Source organism: Schistocerca nitens, chromosome 5 (genome assembly GCF_023898315.1).
Source record: "Schistocerca nitens isolate TAMUIC-IGC-003100 chromosome 5, iqSchNite1.1, whole genome shotgun sequence".
In the NCBI taxonomy this organism is placed as follows: Eukaryota; Metazoa; Arthropoda; class Insecta; order Orthoptera; family Acrididae; genus Schistocerca; species Schistocerca nitens.
Genome location: NC_064618.1, coordinates 396,729,921 through 396,756,848, shown reverse-complemented (window position 1 = coordinate 396,756,848; position 26,928 = coordinate 396,729,921). Strand labels below are relative to the sequence as shown.

General features: G+C 42.3%; 1 protein-coding gene across 2 annotated transcripts in view; it reads left to right on the top strand.

The window, feature by feature from the left end:
* The window catches only part of LOC126259543 (methyl farnesoate epoxidase-like), a 209,319-nt gene that overhangs the window by 143,898 nt on the left and 38,493 nt on the right, over positions 1-26,928 (top strand). For both annotated transcript variants that reach the window (XM_049956421.1, XM_049956419.1), the window contains exons 5-6: positions 2,313-2,433; positions 21,668-21,848. In XM_049956421.1, coding sequence (XP_049812378.1) covers positions 2,313-2,433; positions 21,668-21,848 — 302 coding nt within the window. The remainder of the gene's footprint in view (positions 1-2,312; positions 2,434-21,667; positions 21,849-26,928) is intronic.

Here is a 26,928-nt window from a genome sequence, read left to right as displayed (position 1 = left end):
TTTGATATAGAGAACATGTGCGCCTCAATACCAACTGCAGGCACAATAAAACTAATTGAAGAGAACCCACAGAGATACAACAGACTAACCACAAACAATTTTAGAGAAAAATACCAAATGTTTAAAGTAATCACATCCTAAAATTACTTCCAATTTGAACAGTAATATCACCAACAAAATTATGGCCCTCCAGTGTGATTCCACATATCAGGAACATTGACAAACATACTCACCAGCCACATAGAAAATATGATAGTCATTGAAAAGAAAGGATACAAAATTGTTCACTGGTACAGATTTACTGATGATATAATCTGTGTGGTAGATGAACCAACAGAGAAAATATGTGTTCAGTTTACCACAGAAAAAGTAATACAAGAACAAATATACTTCTTGGATACAAAAATGAGTACAGCAATAAGCGTAAATTTGGCGTCTTCTGAAGGCCTACAGCAAAGCACACAATTATAAATGCCACATCAAACGACTGCTAACTAGCAGCTCTGCAGCATAGGTTAGACGGACTGAATAAAATCCCACTCATCACAGAAAACTAAGAAAAAGAACTAGAAACAACACAACTTATCCCAAAAACAATGGATAATACATATATAATACATTAACCTAACCACAAATTCAAAATACAACTAAAGAAAAATGAAAATGAGCTGAGAACACAAACACCACAAAAGCCCCAGATACAACACGGACACCGCAGTATACACAAAAAAACACAAAACAGTAACACTCATGACTAACAAAAATAAATGGTACACTTTAACATACAAACACAAATCAACACATACAATAGCAAAGATACTGAAGAAACAATAATTACACAATGCTTAAGAAAAAAGAGGCGCACTCCACTTACGTTTGCGAACACCAGACGAATACCAAGCAGCTGGTGGTATATAGCAGTTAGAATGCCAATATTATAAATCAGTGTACCTGGAAATGACAGACAGAAATTTGAAAACAATTTGTAAAGAACACATAAGTAGCGTGAAGTTTGAAAATAGCCATTCTACTTTTTCTGAACACCTGATAAAACATGGACATGAACCATCTAATGTGGAACAGGATATGAAAATTATTAGAATGATCAGTTGCAACAGAAAACCCCTAATACAATAGGAAAACTGCCGCACTCAAAGTGCCCTTGCTGCGAAGAAGAAAGTAAGAAATGATCAAATCAATACAAGCAACAACTCACTGACCATGTTAGTCACTAAAACAATTACAGCCAGAGATATCAAACATAAGCAGGGTAACTACGAGTGATAACTTAATTTCTCTCTCTCTCTATCTCTCTCTCTCTTTTATACACACACGCACACAAAACTAAGACACAGAATAACACATTCACTTATATAACAACATACGTGTACACTTAACCAACGAATGAATATCAGACTACTTATAGACACCACAACACAAACAAAAGAAGAATGATAAACAAACACACACACACAGAGAGAGAGAGAGAGAGAGAGCTGACAACACTATATAACGTAAAAACACACAACCAATGCACAGGAAAAGTGGAAATGAAGTGTTCAAACAAATGTGTTCGAAAAATGCTGAAAATCGGCCATCTAAAGTATACAGACCAACTAAATGCAACTTCACGGCGACACAGATGCATTGACAACGTCAGAATTCGTAAGTAACGCGAAATAGTAATTTAGTCTCACGAAACTTGTGCTGCAAAAATTGCTTCTCTCCTAAAATACAAGAGAATTTACAAGAACAAAATGTAATGTAGTAATGTATTTGTAATTGCTATATGTCACAGTTATTATAACTACATGAAACAAATACGTATTACAGACCACTGAATATGTTTCACAAACAGGTGAAGCAAAGCGCGTATGGCACTGAAGAAACTACATTTCATTTAGTTGAAAACATGAACACATCTCCATGGATTAAACGAGAATGTCCTGACGAGGTTTGAAATCTGTCTCTACCGACTCAGAATCCATGATCACAACCAGTGCGCCACGTAACTGCTACGCACATGTTGAAGTCAAATCTTCACCGTTGTTTCGCTTTTAATTCGAGAGATATTTGAGATAATAACAAAGCACAAATCGTCATAAGACAACAGTTTATTGATAAGGAAACGATTTCAAAGATGACTGGTCACGGTGTGCACAGTTCTACATAGAAAGTAAATGATCTCAGCAGTTTTTTGGAACAATGTTTTCTCTTACTGTCTCTCTTGTTCTTACTGGTATAGATATCGTGATCTCGGAAATAACAGTTTGTTCTGTGTGTTATTATAGAATTCCTTGCCTTTTTTTCAGAAAACTATCGAAGAACATAAGGCATCATACACGCCAGGAAAGAAGAGAGATCTCATAGATGCATTTCTGTATGAAATGGCAAAAGCAAAACAGGAGCAAGATGAGAACACAACATTTACGGGTGAGTAATAACTTTCCTGCAAAATGATATTTATAACGTACCATAATGATAATGGGTTGAATGAGGAGAGGAAGAAGTATAGTCTCGGCTTTCGCCAGGTTGCTGGATGAAAGTGCTAGTGGAGTTTTCGCCTGCGTCCATTCGCGAATGGAGTAGGTGAAGTCACTGCACTTGAATCTAGTGCGCAGATTTTTAATTCATTGCGCATTTCTAGAAATTCCACCGCAAATTTAGCATTGCTGCGACAAGAATAGCTGTAGATTCAACAATGACACTGTAAAATACGAACACTGCCCTACTGTACTTCATGCCATAACAAGGCAATCTGACGAACTAAACACTGTTAAATGTTTTTTCAAATGTTTTTTTATTCCAGTCTTTGATCACAATATGAATTCTTTAGACGATGACCGGTTTCAGTCTGTAATGACCATCCTCAGATCTTTTTTTACACCATGACCTAAAGTGATTAGGCCATAATGGCATCGTCAATGCTTATAAATTTAATCAGTATAGCATCGTCATATAGATCTAAAATATATGACGATTCTATGCTGATTAAATTTATAAATTCTGATGGTGGCGTAGCATCCCAGCAGGACCTTGAATTAAACACAGGCAGGTGCCCAAATTTCGAAGAATCATTCCTCTCTCACCCCCCCCCCCCTCCCGACACCCCGTGCGACCAAAAAATCTGAAAAGAATAGAATCATTAGGCACAAAGCGATACTTTGGGCGTGGGAGGAGCCGTGCACTGCAGTGGGTGCAGCAACTGGAGCAGCACGTGGTGGCACCAGACATGTAGGAAACCCAGCAGCGGCGGACTGTGTGACACCATTGGCTGTACAAAACTTTGGTCTGTTGCTGTAACCAACACTTGAGGCAAACATTCTAAGCAAAAAATGGTGACAAAGCCTGAACGGTACTACACGACATAATCAAATTCATGGGCACAACAAACGGATATTTGCTAAAAAAGTCGACAACAATTTGCCAACGTGTTCGAAAAGGGAACAGCAAAGTCAATACATACTCATTATCGTGGCGATTGAGATTCTGGCCAAGCTGAAGACGTTTGTGGTGTGGCCGACAAAGTTTCGGCACAAGCGCGACACTGTGACATCAACTGTTCAATGTGGGCGTCAATACCTGGCCAAGTACAGTGGTGACACACTAATTGTTTTGTGTGTACAATCCCCCAATATCCTTGGTGGTGCAATCGCAATACATCTTTCTGCAACACGTTAGGAATAAGGCTCATCGAGCTCGAGGCGCAGGCGTCGGCTCGTAGTGGCGTTGGGGCAACTGTGGTGAGACCTATGCCTACTTCGGTGGCCTTGGAATCACATGGAACCCCTGATGTCGCTGCGTCTTCCGGCAGTGAGCATCTTACCGGTCAGCCATCACTCCAGGGTGAATGGCGGACAGTGGTGGGCTCGCGCGTGCCTGGCCGAAAGGCGAAGGTGGGATCTGGCCGCGTGGCGGCTGCCTTACCCCTTTCCAACAGGTACGGGGTGCTTCCTAGTGGTGATGACATCGTTTCCGAGCCACCACAGGATGCCTCGCCTGTTGGGCCAGTGGCCGATTCTCCGGCAAGGTCCCGACAGTCACAGAGGGCGGGCCTATTAGTTATAGGGAGCTCCAACGTTAGGCGGGTTATGGAGCCCCTCAGGAAAATAGCGGGTAGGTCGGGGAAGAATGCCAGTGTGCACTCGGTGTGCTTGCCGGGGGGTCTCGTCCGTAATGTGGAGGAGGCCCTTCCGGCAGCTATTGAACGCACTGGGTGTGACCGGCTGCAGATAGTAGCACATGTCGGAACGAATGACGCCTGCCGCTTGGGTTCTGAGGCCATCCTTGGTTCCTTCCGGCGGCTGGCTGATTTGGTGAAGACAACCAGCATCGCACGCGGAGTGCAAGCTGAGCTTAATATCTGCAGCATAGTGCCCAGAGTCGATCGCGGTCCTCTGGTTTGGAGCCGTGTGGAGGGTCTAAACCAGAGGCTCAGACGACTCTGCGACTATAATGGTTGCAAATTCATCGACCTCCGTTATTGGGTGGAGAACTGTAGGGCCCCCCTAGACAGGTCAGGCGTGCACTACACACCGGAAGCAGCTACTAGGGTAGCAGAGTACGTGTGGCGTGCACACGGGGGTTTTTTAGGTTAGAGGGACCCCCCCTTGGGCGAAACGATAAAATACCTGACGGCTTACCAGAGAGAACATTATCATCGTTGATAAAGAACGTCCGTCCTCAGAGACCAAAAACAGGAAAAGTTAACGTAATATTGGTAAACTGCAGGAGTATCCAGGGCAAGGTTCCTGAATTAGTATCTCTTATTGAAGGAAATAGTGCGCATATAGTATTAGGAACGGAAAGTTGGTTAAAACCGGAAGTGAACAGTAACGAAATCCTAGACACAGAATGGAATATATACCGCAAGGATAGGATAAACGCCAATGGTGGAGGAGTATTTATAGCAGTAAAGAATTCAATAATATCCAGTGAAGTTATTAGCGAATGCGAATGTGAAATAATCTGGGTTAAGTTAAGTATCAAAGGTGGGTCAGATATGATAGTCGGATGCTTCTATAGGCCACCTGCATCAGCAACCGTAGTAGTTGAGCGCCTCAGAGAGAACCTGCAGAACGTCGTGAAGAAGTTTCGTGATCATACTATTGTAATAGGGGGAGACTTCAATCTACCAGGTATAGAATGGGATAGTCACACAATCAGAACTGGAGCCAGGGACAGAGACTCTTGTGACATTATCCTGACTGCCTTGTCCGAGAATTACTTCGAGCAGATAGTTAGAGAACCAACTCGTGAAGCTAACGTTTTAGACCTCATAGCAACAAATAGACCGGAACTTTTCGACTCCGTGAATGTAGAAGAGGGTATCAGTGATCATAAGTCAGTGGTTGCATCAATGACTACAAGTGTAATAAGAAATGCCAAGAAAGGAAGGAAAATCTATTTGCTTAACAAGAGTGATAGGGCACAAATCGCAGAATATCTGAGTGACCACCATCAAACGTTCATTTCTGAGGAAGAGGATGTGGAACAAAAATGGAAAAAATTCAGAAACATCGTCCAGTACGCCTTAGATAAGTTCGTACCGACTAAGGTCCAAAGCGAGGGGAAAGATCCACCGTGGTATAACAATCATGTACGAAAGGTACTACGGAAACAAAGAAAGCTTCACCATAGGTTTAAGAGTAGTCGAATCATAGCTGATAAGGAAAAGCTGAACGAAGCGAAAAAGAGCGTAAAGAGAGCAATGAGAGAAGCATTCAACGAATTCGAACATAAAACATTGGCAAACAATCTAAACAAGAACCCTAAAAAGTTTTGGTCATATGTAAAATCGGTAAGCGGATCTAAATCCCCTATTCAGTCACTCGTTGACCACGATGGCACCGAAACAGAGGACGACCGAAGAAAGGCAGAAATACTGAATTCAGTGTTCCGAAACTGTTTCACTGCGGAAAATCGTAACACGGTCCCTGACTTCAGCCGTCGCACGGACGCCAAAATGGAAAATATTGAAATAAACGATATCGGAATTGAAAAACAACTGCTATCACTTAGTAGCGGAAAAGCATCCGGACCAGACGAGATACCCTTAAGATTCTACAGTGATTATGCTAAAGAACTTGCCCCCTTTCTATCAGCAATTTATCGTAGATCTCTGGAAGAACGTAAAGTACCTAGCGACTGGAAGAAAGCACAGGTCGTTCCCATTTTCAAGAAGGGTCATAAATCAGATGCGAATAATTATAGGCCTATTTCACTTACGTCAATCTGTTGTAGAATAATGGAACATGTTTTGTGTTCTCGTATTATGACGTTCTTAGATAATACAAATCTCCTTCATCATAACCAACATGGATTCCGCAAACAGAGATCATGTGAAACCCAGCTCGCCCTATTTGCCCAAGAAATTCACAGTGCCGTAGACACTGGCGAGCAGATTGATGCCGTATTCCTGGACTTCAGGAAGGCATTTGATACGGTTCCGCACTTACGTTTAGTGAAAAAAATACGTGCTTACGGAATATCGGACCAGGTTTGTGATTGGATTCAGGATTTCCTAGAAGAAAGAACACAACATGTCATTCTTAACGGTTCAAAATCTGCAGATGTAGAGGTAATTTCGGGAGTACCGCAAGGAAGCGTGATAGGACCTTTATTGTTTACAATATACATAAATGACTTAGTTGACAACATCGGTAGCTCCGTGAGGCTATTTGCAGATGACACGGTTGTCTACAAGAAAGTAGCAACATCAGAAGACTCGTACGTACTCCAGGAAGACCTGCAGAGGATTAATGAATGGTGCGACAGCTGGCAGCTTTCCCTAAACGTAGATAAATGTAATATAATGCGCATACATAGGGGCAAAAATCCATTCCAGTACGATTATGCCATAGGTGGTAAATCATTGGAAGCGGTAACGACCGTAAAATACTTAGGAGTTACTATCCGGAGCGATCTGAAGTGGAATGATCACATAAAACAAATAGTGGGAAAAGCAGGCGCCAGGTTGAGATTCATAGGAAGAATTCTAAGAAAATGTGACTCATCGACGAAAGAAGTAGCTTACAAAACGCTTGTTCGTCCGATTCTTGAGTATTGCTCATCAGTATGGGACCCTTACCAGGTTGGATTAATAGAAGAGATAGACATGATCCAGCGAAAAGCAGCGCGATTCGTCATGGGGACATTTAGTCAGCGCGAGAGCGTTACGGAGATGCTGAACAAGCTCCAGTGGCGGACACTTCAAGAAAGGCGTTACGCAATACGGAGAGGTTTATTATCGAAATTACGAGAGAGCACATTCCGGGAAGAGATGGGCAACATATTACTACCGCCCACATATATCTCGCGTAATGATCACAACGAAAAGATCCGAGAAATTAGAGCAAATACGGAGACTTACAAGCAGTCGTTCTTCCCACGCACAATTCGTGAATGGAACAGGGAAGGGGGGATCAGATAGTGGTACAATAAGTACCCTCCGCCACACACCGTAAGGTGGCTCGCGGAGTATAGATGTAGATGTAGATGTAGACACGACTGTCCAGAGTCATTTTGCAATAAAATCACGCAATGCTGGGCGGAGAGGCTGTGCCCACGAGCAAAATATCGGAGCACAAAAGAATTCTGAATGTTTTTCACTGGATGAGTATAGGAAGTCTGGATGTAGCGCAACAAAAGTTTCAAGTCAGGGTCTGCTTCTGTGGCCTGAGCAATTTTCCTATGTTGTTGTTGTTGTTGTTGTTGTTGTTGTGGTTGTGGTATTCAGTCCTGAGACTGGTTTGGTGCAGCTCTCCATGCTACTCTATCCTGTGCAAGCTCCTTGATCTCCCAGAACTTACTGCAACCTACATCCATCTGAATCTGCTTAGTGTATTCATCTCTTGGTCTCCCTCGACGGTCTTTACCCTCCACGCTGCCCTCCAACGCTAAATTTGTGATCCCTTGATGCCTCAGAACATGCCCTACCAACCGGTCCCTTCTTCTTGTCAAGTTGTGCCACAAACTCCTCTTCTCCCCAATTCTATTCAATACCTGCTCATTCTTCTGTAGCACCACATTTCGAAAGCTTCTATTCTCTTCTTGTCCAAACTATTTATCGTCCATGTTTCACTTCCATACATGCCTACACTCCATACAAATACTTTCAGAGACGACTTGATGACACTTAAATCTATACTCGATGTTAACGAATTTCTCTTCTTCAGAAACGCTTTCCTTGCCATTGCCAGTCTACATTTTATATCCTCTCTACTTCGCCCATCATCAGTTATTTTGCTCCCCAAATAGCAAAACTCAACTACTACTTTAAGTGTCTCATTACCTAATCTAATTCCCTCAGCATCACCTGACTTAATTCGACTACATTCCATTATCCTAGTTTTGCTGTTGTTGATGTTCATCTTATACCCTCCTTTCAAGACACAGTCCATTCCGTTCAACTGCTCTTCCAAGTCCTTTGCTGTCTCTGACAGAATTACAATGTCATTGGCGAACCTCCAAGTTTTTATTTCTTCTCCATGGATTTTAATACCTACTCCGAATTTTTCTTTTGTTTCCTTTACTGCTTGCTGAATATACAGATAGAATAACATCTGGGAGAGGTTACAACCCTGTCTCACTCCCTTCCCAACCGCTGCTTCCCTTTCATGCCCCTCGACTCTTATAACTGCCATCTGGTTTCTGCACAAATTGTAAATATCCTTTCGCTCCCTGTATTTTACCCCTGCCACCTTCAGAATTTGAAAGAGAGTATTCCAGTCGACATTGACAAAAGCTTTCTCTAAGTCTACAAATGCTAGAAACGTAGGTTTGCCTTACCTTAATCTGTTTTCTAAGATAAGTCGTAGGGTCAGTATTACCTCACGTGTGCCAACATTTCTACGGAATCCAAACTGATCTTCCCCGAGGTCGGCTTCTACCAGTTTTTCCATCAGTCTGTAAAGAATTCGCATTAGTATTTTGCAGCTGTGACTTATTAAACTGATAGTTCGGTAATTTTCACATCTGTCAACACCTGCTTTCTTTGGGATTGGAATTATCAAATTCTTCTTGAAGTGTGAGGGTATTTCGCCTGTCTTATACATCTTGCTCACCGGATGGTAGAGTTTTGTCAGGTCTGGCTCTTCCAAGGCCGTCAGTAGATCCAATGGAATTCCTATAGTGCAGTGGAAAAGTCGGTAACATTTGAGTGTCCTGCCGGTCGACCTGACAACAAGATGCTGCAGTAGCATCCAGTTCAGAATCAGGACTAACAGGAAGGCAGGAAAAGATGTCAGCATTTGCATGCTTCGACGTGAACCAGTACAGTATTTCATCCTGATACCGTGACTATAACAAAGCCCAACGTTGCATCTTCTGAGCTGTGAGACGGAACAGGTTTGGATGGATGAAACAAAGACTGAAATGGCCTATGGTCCGTCACAAGCAAAATCTTCGGACCAAACAGATAACGGTGAAACTTTATCACAACACAGATAACAACGAACGCTTTCTTCTCGGTGTGAGCATAGTTAGATTCTGTCTTGGTCAGTGACATGGAAGCGAAAGCAAATTGGCCTGTCCAGTGAACCAAATCTGTGCGAGGGCACAGTTCCAATTCCGTACAAAGAACCGTCCACTGCCAAAAGGACAGGTTTAGCGGGATCGAAATGAACAACGCATCTGTCATTCAACAAGGCATTTTTAAGTTTCTGGAATGCATCCTATTACTCTTTGGTCCAAACAAAAGGCACATTCTTCCGGCGCTAACGATGCAACAGAGCCGCATCTGGGCTGCGTTGGATATAAACCAGATATAATATGTCATCTTCCTGAGAACTGACTGCAATTCTGTCACATTCCGCAGGGCAGGGATGTCCAGATGGCGAGCAAATGTGAGTGAAGTCGATGAACACTGGCTGCTAAGAACATGGCCTAAGTATTGAATTTCAGTCTGAAAAAGGGAATACTTGTCCAGGCGACACTTTAAGCCTGCAGCTGAAAGTACATGGAAAAGCGTATGAAGCCGCTGATGTGCTGGTGCACGTCCTGACGCCATAACATTGTCCAAGTAATCTGAACAAAATGGATATTTTGCAGAAAGCTGTTCTAAGTAGCGCTGGAATATGTTAGGCACGCTAGCACTGCCAAAGGGTAAATTCAAAAATTTCAAGAACGCTAAATGCGTTTTGACCATAAACACTTCCTGGGATTCCTCATCTATCAGAATTTGCAAATACGCATCGCGTAAGTCAATTATTGAAAAACAGTAGCCTGTACCAAGCCTGTCCATTAATTCCTCAGGGCGAGGGCAATGGACAACTATCAAATATTGTTTGTGGGTTCACAGTTGATCCTAAGTCAACACAAAGATGAAGTCTTTCAGAAGACTTTGGTAAGATGGCTAAGAGAGAAGCCCATTGACTTACCATTTTTTATGTTCACTTGCAACTTTGCTCGGAGTGCTTAAGGCGTGGGACGCGCCCGAAAAATCTTAGGTTGCGCATTATGCTTCATTGTACCGTCGCCACAAAATTATTTGCTCTGCCATATCCTTCAGAAAATAAATCAGGAAATTCCTCAGTTAATTGGGTGCAACTGTCTATTGGGTTGAAAGCAGAAACAGAAAACATATTGCCCCGAATACGAAGACAAAACAATCAAATAAATTTAACCAAAAATATTGTCACAGTCTCACGAACGCAAAATCGTAAATGTCACCGTTCTAGTTTGAGACTGGAATGTGGCAGGCAAATATGTATCAAGAACTGGAATGTTCTGACTATTACACACAGTACCTTACGAGAAAGATTTTGTCAACTGTGCTGAGCCCAACTGTTACCAAGTGGCACGATTAACCATTGTAACACAAGCGCCAATGTCTAACCGCCAATGTCTAACTGAAGTCGCACACAGTGTCCGGCAATGGCTAAGTTCACAAACAATTTGTTTGACTGTCACTGCGCAGCACTTGGGTGGGCTGAACGTACCTCTTGAATTTGCCCATCACAACTACCGGTAGCTGGTTTGGAAAAAACTACATACATTCACTGAGTGAATAGGTGCTCCACGCTTACCACAGTGAACGTGGGCGGGGTCCTTTTTCTGCTGCAAGCATACAGTCTGTATAGCACTCGGCTTTCCACAAGGAAAGCAAGTCGCATTCCAGCAAAAGACAATTTTGTCTTTTATGCGTGAAAAAGCAGCAGGGACATGATTTCACAGCAGACACACAGAGTGACACTTCTTTGCCCTGTCCATGGCGCGGTGGCCTGTTTGTGTGTGACGGTCGGTCGCAAGGCCGTACCTATTTGTCACTTTGGGTTACACTCCAAATGTGAGCCGCAACAAAGTTTTCGAAGGCACTATCGCCCGAGTCCTAATGTTCAATAATTTGTAAAACGCTACAAAGTAGGATCAGAACGTTTGAGAATTTGTTCACAAATCCTACTGACACATTGTACGTAATAGCATCACGAATCAATGCACCACTACAGTACTGTCCACAGTTACACTACTCGCCATTAAAATTGCTACACCAAGAAGAAATGCAGATGATAAACGGGTATTCATTGGACAAATATATTATACTACAACTGACATGTGATCACATTTTCACGCAATTTGGGTGCATAGATCCTGAGAAATCAGTACCCAGAACAACCACCTCTGGCCGTACTAACGGCCTTGATACGCCTGGGCATTGAGTCAGAGCTTGGATGGCGTGTACACGTACAGCTGCCCATGCAGCTTCAACACGATACCACAGAGCATCACGAGTAGTGACTGGCGTATTGTGACGAGCTAGTTGCTCGGCCACCATTGACCAGACGTTTTCAATTAGTAATAGATCTGGAGAATGTGCTCGCCAGGGCAGCAGTCGAAGATTTTCTGTATCCAGAAAGGCCCGTACAGGACCTGCAACATGCTGTCAGCATTATCCTGCTGAAATGTAGGGTTCCGCAGGGATCGAATGAAGGGTAGATCCACGGGTCGTAAGACATCTGAAATGTAACGTCCACTGTTCAAAGTGTCGTCAATGCGAACAAGAGGTGACCGAGACGTGTAACCAATAGCACCCCATACCATCACGCCGGGTGATACGCCAGTATGGCGACGACGAATTCTCGCTTCCAATGTGCGTTCACCGCGATGTCGCCAAACACGGATGCGACCATCATGATGCTGTAAACAGAACCTGGATTCATCCGAAAAAATGACGTTTTGCCATTCGTGCACCCAGGTTCGTCGTTGAGTACACCATCGCATGCGCTCCTGTCTGTGATGCAGCGTCAAGGTTAAACTCAGCCATGGTCTCCGAGCTGATAGTCCATGCTGCTGCAAACGTCGTCGAACTGTTCGTGCAGATGCTTGTTTGTCTTGCAAACGTCCCCATCTGTTGACTGAGGGATGAGACGTGTCTGCACGATCCGTTACAGCCATGCGGATAAGATGCCTGTCATCTCGACTGCTGGTGATACGCGGCCGTTGGGATCCAGCACGGCGTTCCGTATTACCCTCTTGAACCCACCGACTCCATATTCTGCTAACAGTCATTGGATCTCGACCAAAGTGAGCAGCAGTGGTGCGATACGATAAACCGCAATCGCGATAGGCTACAGTCCGACCTTTATCAAAGTGATGGTACGCATTTCTCCTCCTTACACGAGGCACCACAACAACGTTTAACCAGGCAACGCCGGTCAACTGCTGTTCGTGTATGAGAAATCGGTTGGAAACTTCCCTCATGTTAGCACGTTTTAGGTGTCGCCACCGGCGCCAACCTTGTGTGAACGCTCTGAAAAGCTAACCATTTGCATATCACAGCATCTTCTTTCTGTCGGTTAAATTTCGCGTCTGTAGCACGTCATCATCGTGGTGTAGCAAATTTTAATGGGCAGTAGTGTACACTGAAATCGACATTGTCATGTCAGATCCTGAAGTTCAGTGATCCATTGACAGTATATCTGTTCTGGCGTTTTCCGCATTCGAAAGAACTTGTAATGAGCTGCAGCAACCTGTACCTGATCCTCGTAATACTTAGTGAGGGCGAAAACTACATCTTCAAAAACTAGTAAATGGCTCTGAGCATTATGGGACTTAACTTCTGAGGCCATCAGTCCCCTAGAACTTAGAACTACTTAAACCTAACTAACCTAAGGACATCACACACATCCATGCCCTAGGCAGGATTCGAACCTGCGACAGTAGCGGTCACGCGGTTCCAGACTGTAGCGCCTAGAACCGGCCGGCCACAAAAACTATCATTCCTGGCCTACTAGTCAGGAATAACTTCTGAGCGAGGTGGTAAACTCCTGTGCCGGCTATTGATAAAAAAAAAAGAAAGTTTCAGAGGACATGGCTGGCTGTTGTAGAGGAGCTGCTGCAGCAGCGGTTTGCACATTAATGAGCTGCTGGACTGCCGTGATCAACAACTACATTTGGTGGTTCTGAAACTGAATCAATTGCATTAGATCAGAGCCAGCAGCAACCGGAGGTGTTGGCGCAGGTGGTGTAGGAGGTGGGTTAGAGACCATTTTAATGAGAGGAGGGTCATAACAAAGTAATTGTACACAAATTGCGAACTCAATTAGTAGCATTGCGCCTCTGAAAGAAAAGAGATAAATATTAGTAATGCGCTGTGATGGAGCAGCGAAGAGCGAAGGCAGCATGGGCTCTGAAAACTATGGCATCAAATGTTGTGTCATCTACTGTGGGAGCCAGAACAGACACAAACGAGGAAGGAGAGAAGTTGCAATTGCCGGTGGCAGGAATCCAAAATGATCTGTACATAACACTTTAAGATTAACTGATCTTATTATTTCTAAAAAGAAAATAAACTTAAATTGCTTCCTGTGCCTGCTACATGCAAGTACTTTTCAATATTACTGCTCATAGAATACATGCTCAGTATTAAAGCTCTCAAGTCTGTGACCGAATTGGGCTGACCAGTGATGGGGAGGTGTGGAGCTGCCTGCTCTTTCCAGTGGTGCAACTTTCAGCATCTTCTTGATGCTGTTTCGGGACTCTGTGTTGGTTGATGCACAGTCGATTGTTTAGGACTGCACATTCCTCCCCGCCAAACTGTCGCACCGTCGCTGTGTAGGGTGCTGTCTTACGACAACAGGGGAGGGGGAGATGGGGGAGTCAGAAAGTTGGGTGATGTGAGCAGCTGCGACCTTCAACTGCGACTGACACTGAGCCCCAGGTCGCGGCCCGACATCTGTCCTGCGCTCCCAGGAGACCGTCAGTCGGAAAACCCTGGAAAGGTGCCCACCCCTACATGAGCCGGTCCGATGAGAAACGGAGAGGGCGGTGATGACGATGGCGACGGCGGCGGATCCACATTGGGGACCGGGACGAGCGCTGAGAAGTTGGGCTGCTGTGGCAGCGAAAACGATGGGTCCAGCGCCATTGGTTCTGCAGACAGTGCCAAAGAGGCACCCGAAAACGGCCGCGCCAGCCATAAGATCCCGGTGGGATTCGAATCTGGGGACAGAAAATCTGTGGAAGAACCTCACAAGCAACAAGCATGAATCTGATTCTGATGGGGGTGCAGCAACCCAGCATAATTCGAAAGAAAATGGAAAAATGTATTGATAAAAGGAAGGCGATTATACTGAAAAATAAAGTCATTTTTGATACTAAAAAAATACTTATCCTTGCATAGAAAACTGCGTAACAGCATCGTTAAAGAGGAAACTGGACATCTTTAGAGATACGAGTAGTGCTTGGTCGTAAGACAGGGTGTGCCTCAAAATGCTCTTACAGGTCGCTTAGGATACAGTGGCCAATGCACAGTGACCAATTTTCGTCCAAAGGGATGCGCGAGTTCATTCGTTTGTTCAAAAGGGGAGGCTGATAAGCATTTGCCACCTTGCAGCCGAGCAGTGATGATGAATCGACACACACAACCTGCACTCTTTCTCAAACGATTTTACAGAAGGTGTTGTGTACATAGTTCCGCGTAGTCAGCGCGTACACAACTTTCCCACTAGAGCGCGCTCCGCTAAGCACAACAGCACAGGCGCAGTGCTCGTCCGTCTCCGCATTACGAGATGGCGTTGCCATAGAGATGGACCAAATTCTGCTTCTGCCGATCCGCATATTAATATGTAACGCAGCCAATGAAATTGCTGCTAACGTAGAACCTTTTCTCCTCGCAGATCACACCGCGCAGCATTACAGGAACGCGCGAGGTATTATAACGAGTGTACAGACCTCCGATTAGTCAGTCTGCATTTGTCTGCACCAGTCTGTATGAGTTCTACATTTGTCTGTACCAGTCTATAGTCAAGTTTCCGTCTGCACCCAATAAGATTACCATATTCCTGTACATAGCCATGAAGATAAATGTATAGACATTTTCTCAAGTATTAGAGATATATGTGAGAGTAAGATTAACGTACCAATACCAAAGGGACTTCAGATTGTCAATTGTAAATAGCATCCAGAACCAAGTTAAGTAATTTTTATGCTTGTTATTATTTTAATAAATGTGTGTGAAAATTAATCAAGTTCTGTTTAAAGTTGGTCACCGTCAGTCTGCTACTCTAAGCCTGCAAGTGGCATTTCTATTGTCTGACCTAATGGCAGAAGATAAACACGCCACGATTAGACCATGAGACATATTGCTAACACTCGCCTACTTCGTTAGAGCTAGGGGTCATTATGATTTTGCGTTTGGTGCATATTACATAATTTTTTGATGCATGTGAAGTTTAGCTAACATATTAAATTTTTCTTTAGACTTTTATGGAGGTCTCTATGTATCACCAATCTGGAGAAAATTGGTCTGATGTAGTGCACTCATTTACGATAGCACCGTGCTAGCGATAAACCCAGAGTGAATCATCCACAACATTCTTGATATTTCACAAACAGCTTGAGATATCGAAATGAGATTTTGGCAAATGATAGCTCACTAACAGGAGAGTATTTTGCCATATGGTTATTATGCAAACCTTTATTAGCTACCATGTTATTCCACTAACTACAGACTTTTCCAATAAAAGAATGCAGTTTTTAAGGAGCATAGATAGCTGGTGAAATAAGAAATGCTTTTGAGTTATAGTCATTACACATTTAATTTATTCTAAGGATGTGCTTCTTCATAAGCTGCTGACCTTGCTTTTCCTCAGTCCCTCACCTAATAAACTTCATAAACCATTGTTTCAGAATTCTCTCGAAATTGCATCTGCACAACATGTTAGTGAGGTTAGGCTGCATAAACTCCGCTAAGCTTTGGCGAAAGAAGCAAATTTTAACATGACAACAAGACAAATGTGTAGGTTTTACTCAAAATTTCTCTCTTGTGACACATCTCTAAAAGTTACAAATGGCTAACAAACCAGGCATGAATGAATCACTGCATTTTCAGAGGAATTCTTTTTAGATGCTACCCAAAGAAGAGGTGACAATTCTTTTTGAATGGTCACCAAACAGGTGTGGGCGAGAAGAGGCCCCATTTAATGTTTACAAAACACTGTAAGTGTAGGCTTCAGTTTATCATGGCACTTCCACTCCAACGCTCGGCATTTCCCCTACAGCGCCTGCCTGCAGCCCCCACCACTATTACTCTCCCCACATTTGCCCTGCTGTCTGCACATGTAATGGCCAAAGTATTCTGCATGCACTATACTCGCCAGGCGCCGCGTATGGAGCATGTTCTCTGCATGTGTGTCTTAGGATGAATGGTGTTGGCTTAAACACAACCAAAGGTGTAAGGATCGAGGAATGTTTAATATCTGAACATCCATGGAGCAAACTAACATGACAGTCTTTTGGTTATGTTGGCCAGCGCATTGTGTTATAACTCGCCACTTTCCTTGTGTCTTTATTTCTTCCCCAGAATCACTCCACTGCTGTTCAGTGTATGAAAAATTATAAGCATAAAGTGATGAAAATTGCACACTCGCACAGGACAGACACGAATTAACATACCCATAGAAATTGTTTGTAAATGTCTGTCAATTAAATTATAAAATATTGTACTGTGTAAAACAGTAGTCGTTTACATTACCAACCTTGACATTATTGTGTAAAAAGATTTTGTTCGGTTTATAACTTATTTTTAGGTCTTCCCTTCGGAATAACTACAATAATTACTTTGATTTTCGATAGCTGATCTCTTTCTTACTGCTTTGAAAATTAACAGACCAGTCAAAATATTAGTCACTGCCTGGAGACATCTCGTTAATACAGTAACATATCACTTAGATCTAACCCAGGCAGTTGCCTCAATCCATCGAGAAAGAAACTTCACAAATCTGTTGAGGTAGGGGATACTGGCGCACGTTTATGCACGGAGCACATTTTCACAGAGCACTTTTCTCGTTAACCTTTCTTGCTAGAGCACTACTGACAATGGGAGATTAGTGCTGCCATCTACTGAGGGCTCTCAGAAACTTCTCTGCACCAAGTGAATCGTCTTACCGTGAAGAATATATTAGTGATTCAGTGCAAGGTGAGTAAATTTTGTGACTGAACCAACGAATCTCCTAGGGAGCATATGATCAAAACTGAAAATAGATAAATACATCTTTGTTTACAGGAGATTATTCAACTTTAAAGTTACATTTATATAATTTTAAAACCTGAAAATTACTACTGCAGCTTCAAAACTATTTCAAACATAGTGATAGGACACATTCATGCAGTTCTATTATAGCACATTCACACACAATTTTGCATTGCCATCTTAACTGATATTCCAGCTAAGGAAAGATTAAGACAATAGCAGCTGGAACTGCAATGTAAAAAACTGAAGGCACATGTGAATAAAAGGTAGAAATTGCTAAAAAAACTCTACTTTAACCTAATGAATCTCAAGGGAAAAAAATTAATTTTATCGGAGCAAGGGCACTGATAAGGCCTAGAAATTGATAAAACTAATAATAAAAGAAAATGTCAATCAGTGTTCTGCCCAAAGTCAGGTTTTCATATGGTAGTTCTCTATGTTCTCCTGTCTTTTACCTTTCCCTTCAGTCGCACAAAATTTCAGTTACTTTTTATGTCATCTGTGATCTTGTATCTCCTCCTTCCTCTCAGTCTCCTCTCACTAACTAGCATCTGCTAGCAAGCACACCTGTCTCAATGAATGTCCCATCTAGTTATTTTATTTATTTTATTTGCATGTCAAGTTCTGTAGGACCAAACTGAGGAGCAAATCTCCAAGGTCATGAAACGTGTCAATACATGAAATTACGATCTAAAAATAATAACAGATAATAACAGATAAAAAGTCAAGCCATAAGTTTAAATAAATGCAATCAACAAAACAATAAGAATCAGCTTTATTTTTCAATGAACTCCTCCACAGAATTGAAGGAGTGACCCATGAGGAAACTCTTCAGTTTAGATTTGAAAGCACGTGGATTACTGCTAAGATTTTTGGATTCTTGAGGTAGCTTATTGAATATGGATGCAGCAGTATACTGCACACCTTTCTGCACAAGAGTTTAGGAAGTCCGACCCAAGTGCATGTTTGATTTCTGCCGAGTGTTAACTGAATGAAAGCTGCTTATTCTTGGGAATAAGATGATATTGTAAACAAGAAATGACAGAGAGGACTATATACACTGAGAGGCCAATATCAAAATACTCAGACTCGTGAAAAGGGGTCGACAAGAGGTTCGCAGACTTACGCCACTTATTGCCTACACCGCCCATTTCTGAGTAAAAAATATCCTTTTAGAATGGGAAGAGTTACCCCAAAATATAATACCATACAACATAAGCGAATGAAAATAATCGAAGTAGGCTACTTTTCGTGTCAAACAATCACTTACTTCAGATACCGTTCGAATAGTAAAAATGGTGGCATTAAGTGTTTGACAGTTTACTATCTATCTGAATACCTAGAAATTTGAACTGCTCAGTGTCTATAAGCGTATGCCCATTCTGTAAAATTAAAACGTCGGATTTTGTTGAATTGTGTGTTAGAAACTGTAAAAACTGAGTCTCACTATGAGTTAGCGTTAGTTTATTTTCTACAAGCCATGAACTTAGGCCAGGAAATGCACTACTTGAAACCAAGCAAATGTTACACACAACATCATTGACTACCAAGCTAGTGCCATCAGCAAACAGAAATATTTTAGAGTTAACTGTAATACTAGAGGGAATATTATTTATATAAATAAGGAACAGGAGTGGCCCCAACACTGATCCCTGGGGCACCCCCTCTCCCCCATTTGACCATACCCCACTCAGAACCCACATCACAGCCACTCTCAACACTGTGAATAATGACCTTCTGCTGTCTGTTGCTAAAGTAAGAGGTGAACACCTTAGTCAAATCAAAAAATATGCCTACTGTTCGAAACCTTTTGTTTAACCCATCCAGTACCTCACAGAGAAAAGAGAATAAAGCATTTTCAGTTGTTAAACTATTTCTAAAGCCAAACTGTACTTCTGATAGCAAATCGTGTGATGTAAAATGATCAATTATCCTTACATACACGACCTTTTCAATAACTTTAGCAAACACTGATGGCATAGAAATAGGTCTAAATTGTCTATGTTATCCCTTTCTCCCTTTCTATAAAGCGGCTTTACTACTGAGTACTTCATCCGTTCAGGAAGCTGACCATTCCTAAAGGAAAAATTACAAATACGCTAAAAACAGGGCTAACGTGTGAAGCACAGTACTTTAGTATTCTGCTCGGCACTCCATCATATCCATGAGAGTCCTTAGTCTTCAGTGCTTTAATTATTGACTCAATCTTCCCCTTGTCGGTATCACAGAGGAGTATTTCAGACATCAATCTCGGAAAGGCATTTTCCAAGAGAGATATATGATTCCCAGTAGAAACTAAATTTTTATTTAATTCACCAGCAAGCTCAGACAATGATTGTTCAATACTGTACATATATCTGATTTATCAGTAACAGAAATATTTTTATACAAACTGACTTTATATCGTCGACTTTGTGCTGAAGACCAGACACTTCCTTCACAACTGACCATATGGTTTCAATTTTATCCTGCGAATTATCTATTCTATTTGTGTACCACATGCTCCTTGCCTTCCGAATGACATTACAGGCACCTTACAGTACTGTTTGTATTAGACTATTGTAGCTTGAGTGTGACTACTTCTAACATTTTGATGTAATTCCCACTTTGTTCTACATGATATCCTTATCCCACTAGTCAGCTGGATTCCAGCGAGGAAGTATCTAATACTTTTCTATCCTGCTCCTTCTCGGTGTGAGCCCGCAAAAATTGTCGTTTGGGCCAATCTGAGAGCATGTACTTTATTTCGCCTGTCTGAACCTGCTAACAATTTTGTTCTGAAAGGTTTGGCGTCGATTTTTGGAAGATTCCAACCCGAACTATCCGAACTCCTCTTTCCATCAACTTGCGAGTGCTGCCCTGTGGCACATTGCTGTTCCCAATGATTATGAATCTTATCAAAGTACATCTTACCACAGACTTTCTGTGACTTTGTCTACTCAGTGTTTACACTCCCCAAGGCATCAGACATTAGACAAAAGACTTGCCTGTGGAGGCGCCCCATGGCTATTGCACAATATTGCCATGTCATCACACAGGGCGTGCCGTTTACATGGGTGATCTGCTCTTCAGATAAAACCTCTACATTCATATTCGCCAACTGTCGACGTCAGTGCGAGTTTACTGAAATCAGCGCGCAAAACCCTCAGAAACACCCTTGAACGTTTCCAGAATGAATTTTCACTCTGCAGTGAAATGTGCACTGATTTAAGAGTTACTGGCAGATTAAAACTGTGTGCCGGACCGGGAATGGAACCTAGAACCTATGCCATTCACGGGAAAGTACTCTACCGACTGAGCTCAATTCCTCTGGAAACAATCTCTAAACTGGGCTAATCCATTTCTCCAAAAGTCTTTTCTTCCAGAAACGTTAATCTCGATAGGTGCACAGGAGAACGTATATGTAATTCAGATGGTAGGGGAAAGTAATTGGGGACAGCCAAGCTACGAGGGCGGATCCGTGGGTCATGCCTGGACAGCTCAGTAGGCACAGTGCTTGCCTGAGAAAGGGAAAGGTACGTGGTTCGATTTCCAGGTCGTCATACATTTTATTTTTCCAGGAGTCTCATTCATGAACGTGCTTGGAACGAAATCGGATGAAGACTTAATGAGCCCATATCATACAATGCTTTTCTGTCTCAAAATGTAAAATGTGAAAAATGGCTGGGATCGAGTGTGACATCATTAGAGGCTCAGACAAGGTTGAGCATGTCGTCAGAGATGTCGTAGGACTTACAATTGCCCAGGTACATGTTGTTGTGAAGTAGATACATCAGGACAACACCGAACAAAATCATCTCTTTGATTGGCCTAAGGGATTGAATGACAGTGACAGCTAAACTCTGAGTATATTCTGTGAACCGAACGTCATTGATCCTTGTCAGCTATTGCTGGAGACTTGCTTTGCGTCTGGAGAACCAGCTGAAACTTGCAGCAGGTCGTCACAGCATTCATCAACAGGACGGCCACCGTCGAAGACCGAAAAATGCTTGGGCAGCAAAGAGTCGAGTGTGGGTAGTGCGCCAGTATGGATCAAAGCATGTTACAATGCAACCCGAAGCAGATTTTGATTTCACATTTGTGCAAAGAGGCGGACGTTCGACCTGGCTGTTTCCATTTCACAGAACAGTTATTTGTGTTACTTTAGTTAGATGAGCTCTTCGCTGACCGTTTGTTGTGTTGTTCTTTGTTTCCCAGATAACCAGCTTCTTATGCTGTGCTACGACATGTTTGTTGCTGGCTCGGAAACGACAGGCAACTCTCTCCGATTTGCTTTCCTTATGATGTTACGACATCCTGACGTCCAGGAACGAGTGCACAAAGAGATAAAAGAAGCAATTGGCACCCACAGGCTCCCAACACTAGAGGACAAAGACAGGTACTTAGATCAACCTCACAGTGATGAACGTATGAGAGAACATCGTTAAGACTTCACAGCCAGAAATTATTTGTAATTTTGTTACATATCTAACCAATTAATCTTATTTCTAGAACTGACTTACTTAACAGTTTAACATACACTAATATAAATATATATTTTACTTTGACTGTACATCTAGATAACTAGCAGTGACTGTATACAAAATTAATCTTAAAAGCTCGTTTTGTTTTTCAGTCACCTGAACTTTTATAATTTCTTTGTTGTATATTTTGATTCATCTGTACAGTTATCAGTTTGAAAATTTCTTTTTTGCATGTCATCTAAATTTTCTATTATCTGCTATCAGTATGGTTCCCGCATTTTATTTCTTTATAATCTGATAATCTTCATGAACCCTCTTGCATATGTTACATTGTCACGATTCCTCTGTTGACCTTCTTCTGAATATGAAATTATTAGAATTCTTAGTTGGGTTGTCATCTTTTCACTGTTTCGTAATCCTTCATCTTCCTAACTTGCGGATCACTAAAACTGCTGACTACGAGAACTTTGACATTTGTTTCTTTTTTCCATCCTTACATGTAATTAAAATATTTATTCGACGAGGATATTTTTTTAATAAAAGCTTAGCAGTGTATCATAAAAGAATGATCCATACACAAGACGTACACTAGCTTAAAAAAGTCAGCATCGTGAAGAAATGACTTCATATTTCCTGAACTCTGCAGTGCTCGGGGTCCCTATTCGTCAGTACATGGGGTCTGTCTCGCCATGGTTTAGCTGTCGTTGTTCATTCGCGTTTCCACTTCACAGTCACACCACAAATAGTTCACTTGGGCAGCTTTAGAAGGGTTGAAATGTCCGTGATGGATTTGTTACTAAGATGACATTCAGCGACTAGTCCAGGTTTGAAGTCACTGAGCTCGCCTTACTTACCCGTTCCGTTGTTACCGCTTCTCTACTGACAACATAATACGCCCTTCATCCTTTTTTACTGGCGCTTCCGTATCTCTTAACATCTAACGGTCAATTCCGTATTACATAAGAGTGTCCGGTTACTTTTGATCAGAAAGTGCATCTTGGAAGCTAGAGTGAAGAAAGGTAAACCTACATAAAATACATGTAGCGAAAGATTACTTAGAACTTTTACAGAAATCAGATTGCAGCTGTAAAAATCGAAGGAAGGAAGCAGTCGAGAGGAAAGTGAGTTAGAGTCATAGCCTATCACCAGTGTCATTCAATACATTTTGTAAGCAGTAAAGGAAACCAGAAAGAAAGTTGGAGAGAGAATTAAAATTCAGGGAGACGATACAAAAGCCTTAAGGGCAGTCAGTAACACTGAACTTCTGCCAGAGACAGCAGAGGACTTGGAAGACAAGTTGAACGCAATGGACAGTGTCTTGAAAAGAGGTTACAAGCTGAATATCAACAAAAGTAGAAGAAGGTTACTGGAGGCTAGTCGAATTGATGCTGGGGGAATACGAATAGAAAGTGAGACACTGTAAGTAGTAGACGAGTTTTACTACAAGTATTGTTCAATAAGTAATGCCCCACATTTTTTTCTCAGAACATATTTATTGGTAAGAGTCATAATTTGGTGACAATATACATCAACTCGTCTTGTCCATGTCCTAATCTACAATACAGTCTCCATCACATACTATGGCCATACGCCAACGTTTTGGAAGAGCATATTCCCTGCTGATAAAAGCTCTTGTCCTGTAGGCATAGCCATTTTTTCACTGCATGGCTGACACTCTCGTCATCTTCAGGGTGTGTTCCCTGTAGAGAATCCTTAAGCAGCCCACAGTCTGAGGATGCCAGGTCTGGACTGTAGGATGGATGAGGCAATGATGTCCAACCCAATTTGCGATGTGTTTCGGCGTTCTCAAAGTTGTCTGTGGGCTTGCATTATCGTTTTGGAGCAAGATTTCTGCTGGATTCTTGTCTGATCGAACACGTCGGAAATGGTTCTTCAGTTTATTCAGCGTCTTTACGTATGCCTCTGAACTTATGGTTGACCTTCTTAGTATCACATCCACGAGAATGACGCAATCACCATCCCAGAAGACTGTCACCATAATTTTTCCAGCAGAGGGGATTGACTTGAATTACTTCTTCTGTGGTGATTGAGGATGATGCCACTCCATGGACTGCCTTTTTGTTTCCGGAGCAATGCGGTGCACCCAGCTTTCATTCCCCGTAACTATCCGTGACAGAATGGCCTCTCCGTCGGTCTCAAAACACTCCAACAATTCAGATGAAATGCCCTATCTTTGAATCTTGTGGTCCGCTGTGAGCATTCGTGGAACCCATCGTGAGCACCTCTTTTAACATTCGAGAGTCTCGATCATTGTAGAGGCACTTCCAATGCTGACCGACAACTGTAGAGCCAATTGTCGAGTTGTGATGCGCTGGTCGACACGAATAATGGCATCCGCACGATTCACCATGTCTGAAGCAGTGGCTGGGAAAGGACGTTCCGAGTGTGGCTGATCTTGGAGTTCTGTTTCTGAATTTCATGAGGCTGTAACTTTCTTTACCCATCACCCAACTGTACTCCTATGAATTGCAGTATCGCCATACACTGCACACAAACGTTTATGGATGTTCACCACGGTTTTTTTTCTGCACATAAGAATTCACTAGCGGCACACTGCTTGTAACGTGAGTAGCATGGAGACGCCATTTTGACGCTGTACTACGATTGTGCCATCTGCCAGAACGATTCGAAACTTCACCGGCGCACAAAACTAACATCAAATTTGAAGCACCAACAAGGTACATTAATGGCTATTTAAAAAAAATATGTGGGGCTTTACTTATTGAACGACCTTCGTACTTAAGAAAAAATTGTGGAACTAAAGAGGATGTAATATGCAGATTTGCAATAACAAAAATAGCTTTCCTGAAAAAGAAGAATATTATAACGTATAAAATTAAAGTTTTAGGAAGCCTATTCTATAAGTATTTGTCTGGTACTTAGCCTTGTAAAAACGTGAATTGTGGATGACACACAGTGCAGAAAGAAGAGAACAGAAGCTTTTGAAATGTGGTGCGACAGAAGTATGCTGAAGATCAGATGGGTAGGTCTAATAAAGAAAGAAATATTGCTGATTCGAACTGAGGAGGAAAGAAATTTATAGTATAACTTGATTAAAAGAAGAAATCAATTGATAAGATACATCCTGAGGCATCAAAGAAAGGCGAGGAAAACACTGCAGAGGCTCAGCAGGTTCAAGTGGATGCTGTTTTCAGTAGTTACGGAAAGATGAAGTTTGGGCAGGACAGAGTTGCATGATCAGACCAGTCTTCGGACTGAAGACCACTACAACAATTCTTCAACAAATTCGTTACGTACAGACTAAGGAGAGAAATCAGTGAACAGTTAACTGAAGCACAAACACTTTATTGAATAAAGAACAACTTAACCGTCGTGGATCGCCATAACTGTGTCAGTTTATAATTGTGCGCGATTGTTTAAATTTTGGGGGCAGAATAACAAATGTACTGCTCGGTAACGGTGGCTGCGGATGATTAGGTACGCAGTACTGTAACTCCTGATTTCACACAGCCAGCCAGCTTGCGAACTGCGCGTAGAGCTGACTAGACGACGGTAACACTCCGACAGACGCTTTGCGAGACGACTCCCGACTAACCGGAACTGCTTGTGTGTTGCGACCTTCCTTACCACACAGTGGCGTGGCAGTAGCAGATGGAAACTCTGGAGGGTGTGGTCAAAGGCTCTCTCGGATTGGCCCCACAGAGGACGCTGCACTCGCTTGCAGCATACTTTCGGAGGTCACCTCATGCTGGAGTCTCGACGTTGTTGTTGTGGTCTTCAGTCCTGAGACTGGTTTGATGGAGCTCTCCATGCTACTCTATCCTGTGCAAGCTTCTTCATCTCCCAGTACTTACTGCAACCTACATCCTTCTGAATCTGCTTAGTGTATTCATCTCTTGGTCTCCCTCTACGATTTTTACCTTCCACGCTGCCCTCCAATGCTAAATTTGTTTCCATACATGTCTACACTCCAAATAAATACTTTCAGAAACGACTTCCTGACGCTTAAATCTATACTCGATGTTAACAAATTTCTCTTCTTCAGGAACGCTTTCCTTGCCATTGCCAGTCTACATTTTATATCCTCTCTACTTCGACCATCATCAGTTATTTTGCTCCCCAAATAGCAAAACTCCTTTACTACTTTAAGTGTCTCATTACCTAATCTAATTCCCTCAACATCACCCGACTTAATTCGACTACATTCCATTATCCTCGTTTTGCTTTTGTTGATGTTCATCTTATGTCCTCCTTTCAAGACACTGTCCATGCCGTTCAACTGCTCTTCTAAGTCCTTTGCTGTCTCTGACAGAATTACATTGCTTTTGTTTCCTTTACTGCTTGCTCAATATACAGATTGAATAACATCGGGGAGAGGCTACAACCCTGTCTCACTCCCTTCCCAACCACTGCTTCCCTCACGTGCTCCTCGACTCTTATAACTGCCATCTGGTTTCTGTACAAATTGAAAATAGCCTTTCGCTCCCTGTATTTTACCCCTGCCACCATCAGAATTTGAAAGAGAGTATTCCAGTCAACATTGTCAAAAGCTTTCTCTATGTCTACAAATGCTAGAAACGTAGGTTTGCCTTTCCATAATCTTTCTTCTAAGATAAGTAGTAAGTTCAGTATTGCCTCACGTGTTCCAACATTTCTACAGAATCCAAACTGATATTCCCCGAGGTCGGCTTCTACCAGTTTTTCTATTCGTCTGTAAAGAATTTGTGTTAGTATTTTGCAGGTGTGACTTATTAAACTGATAGTTCGGTAATTTTCACATCTGTCAACACCTGCTTTCTTTAAGATTGGAATTATTATATTCTTCTTAAAGTCTGAGGGTATTTCGCCTGTCTCATACATCTTGCTCACCAGATGGTAGAGTTTTGTCAGGACTGGCTCTCCCAAGGCCGTCAGTAGTTCTAATGGAATGTTGTCTACTCTCGGGGCCTTGTTTCAACTTAGGTCTTTCGGTGCTCTGTCAAACTCTTCACGCAGTATCGTATCTCCCATTTC